General features: G+C 38.0%; 1 protein-coding gene across 1 annotated transcript; it reads left to right on the forward strand.

Annotated features, from left to right (window-relative positions):
• The first annotated feature begins 501 nt into the window (after positions 1-501).
• Positions 502-1,137, forward strand: LOC106681348 (larval cuticle protein A2B-like). The gene is made up of 2 exons (XM_014421625.3): positions 502-516; positions 591-1,137. The coding sequence occupies exons 1-2, from the start codon at positions 502-504 to the stop codon at positions 1,101-1,103; spliced, it is 528 nt and encodes a 175-aa protein (XP_014277111.1). The 3' UTR covers positions 1,104-1,137.
• The last annotated feature ends 319 nt before the right edge of the window (positions 1,138-1,456 follow it).

The raw sequence follows: 1,456 nt of genomic DNA on the forward strand, positions 1-1,456 counted from the left end.
AATTGTTGTTATTTTAATTATTTAATGTTTTCCTACTAATCTAACTAAACTATAAAAGCTAAACTATAATATTAATTAGCTATTTAACTATATAAAATAATGATTTTTTTATTTCTTAATTGGAATTTATAAATACAGAAATATAAAGCTGTGTGATATTTAATTATTGAGAAAGATATATTTAAATGAATATAATATTTAAAAAGTATAACCAAAACATTATTAAAAATGTTATTATATATTTATGCGATTAACTAGAAACGTGGAAAAAATAAAGAGTTGACGATGTATTTAAGAGTTGTTTGTCATTTTCTTGAAATTATGAACTATATATCTAGTAAATGTTTATTGTATAGCATTGAACTTAAAAATAAAACTTTCTTGAATAAAACAAAGTGATTAGTATTTCATGCGTTACCCGTAGGGGGGCGCATTACACAAGTGACGTCCTATATAAACTCCTGTGACAGTGGACACAGTACAGTTCACAGTTGAACAACAATGGCATTCAACAAGGTATTCAATTGTGTTTTAGTTTTTTATTACCTGCAGTATGTTTTGCTTTTAGGGATTAAAGATTGTCTTTGTAGGTTATCGTACTTGCTGCTATGGTCGCCGTCGCTAAGGCGGGAGTCATCGCCGCTCCGGCGGTACCTGTCGCCCGGGCCGTTGCCGCACCCGTCGCTGTCGCCGAAGAGTACGACCCTTACCCGCAGTATGCCTATGCTTATGACATCCAGGACGCCCTCACCGGTGATTCCAAGAGCCAGCAGGAGACCCGTGAAGGTGACGTCGTCCAGGGCAGCTACTCCCTGATCGAACCCGATGGCAGCCGTCGTACCGTCGAGTACACCGCTGATCCAGTCAACGGATTCAACGCCGTCGTACACAAAGACTTTGGCGTTGTAGCCGCACCTGTCGCAGTAGCGCCCGCAAGGGTCGCAGCTCCCGTCGCAGTAGCGCCCGGAAGGGTCGCAGCTCCCGTCGCAGTAGCGCCCGCAAAGTTCGCCGCCCCCGTAGCAGCAGCGCCGGCAAGATTTGCTGCTCCAGCCGTAGCCCCTGCTGTTCCTGCCCCAGTCGTATACTCTAGATATGTGCTGTAAATAATGTTGTAATAAAATTGGTCCATTTCATTTACATACTTTGTCTTTATTTACCTATCAATTAAGTAAATAGTTTATTTAAATTATGTATTGCAGGATAGCCAATATACTGGTATATACTGCCGTCCCTAGTTACATGGTCCCATCAACAAAATTACAACTTTTTTTTTCAAATATTTGATGGCAGTGATTTCTATTGTATAATATTCATTAAGAGTTATTTCTTAAATATTGAAATTTAAGTTTTAAAAAAATTCTGAGACACAAAACCCTTTTAAAACTTAAAATTTTTGAAATAATCAAAATTCAATTTGACTAAGAAGAGGAGTCAATATAGGTTTGCTAATGTACTT

This window comes from Halyomorpha halys, unplaced genomic scaffold (assembly GCF_000696795.3).
Source record: "Halyomorpha halys isolate HHAL.00 unplaced genomic scaffold, Hhal_1.1 Scaffold20.1, whole genome shotgun sequence".
Taxonomy (NCBI): Eukaryota; Metazoa; Arthropoda; class Insecta; order Hemiptera; family Pentatomidae; genus Halyomorpha; species Halyomorpha halys.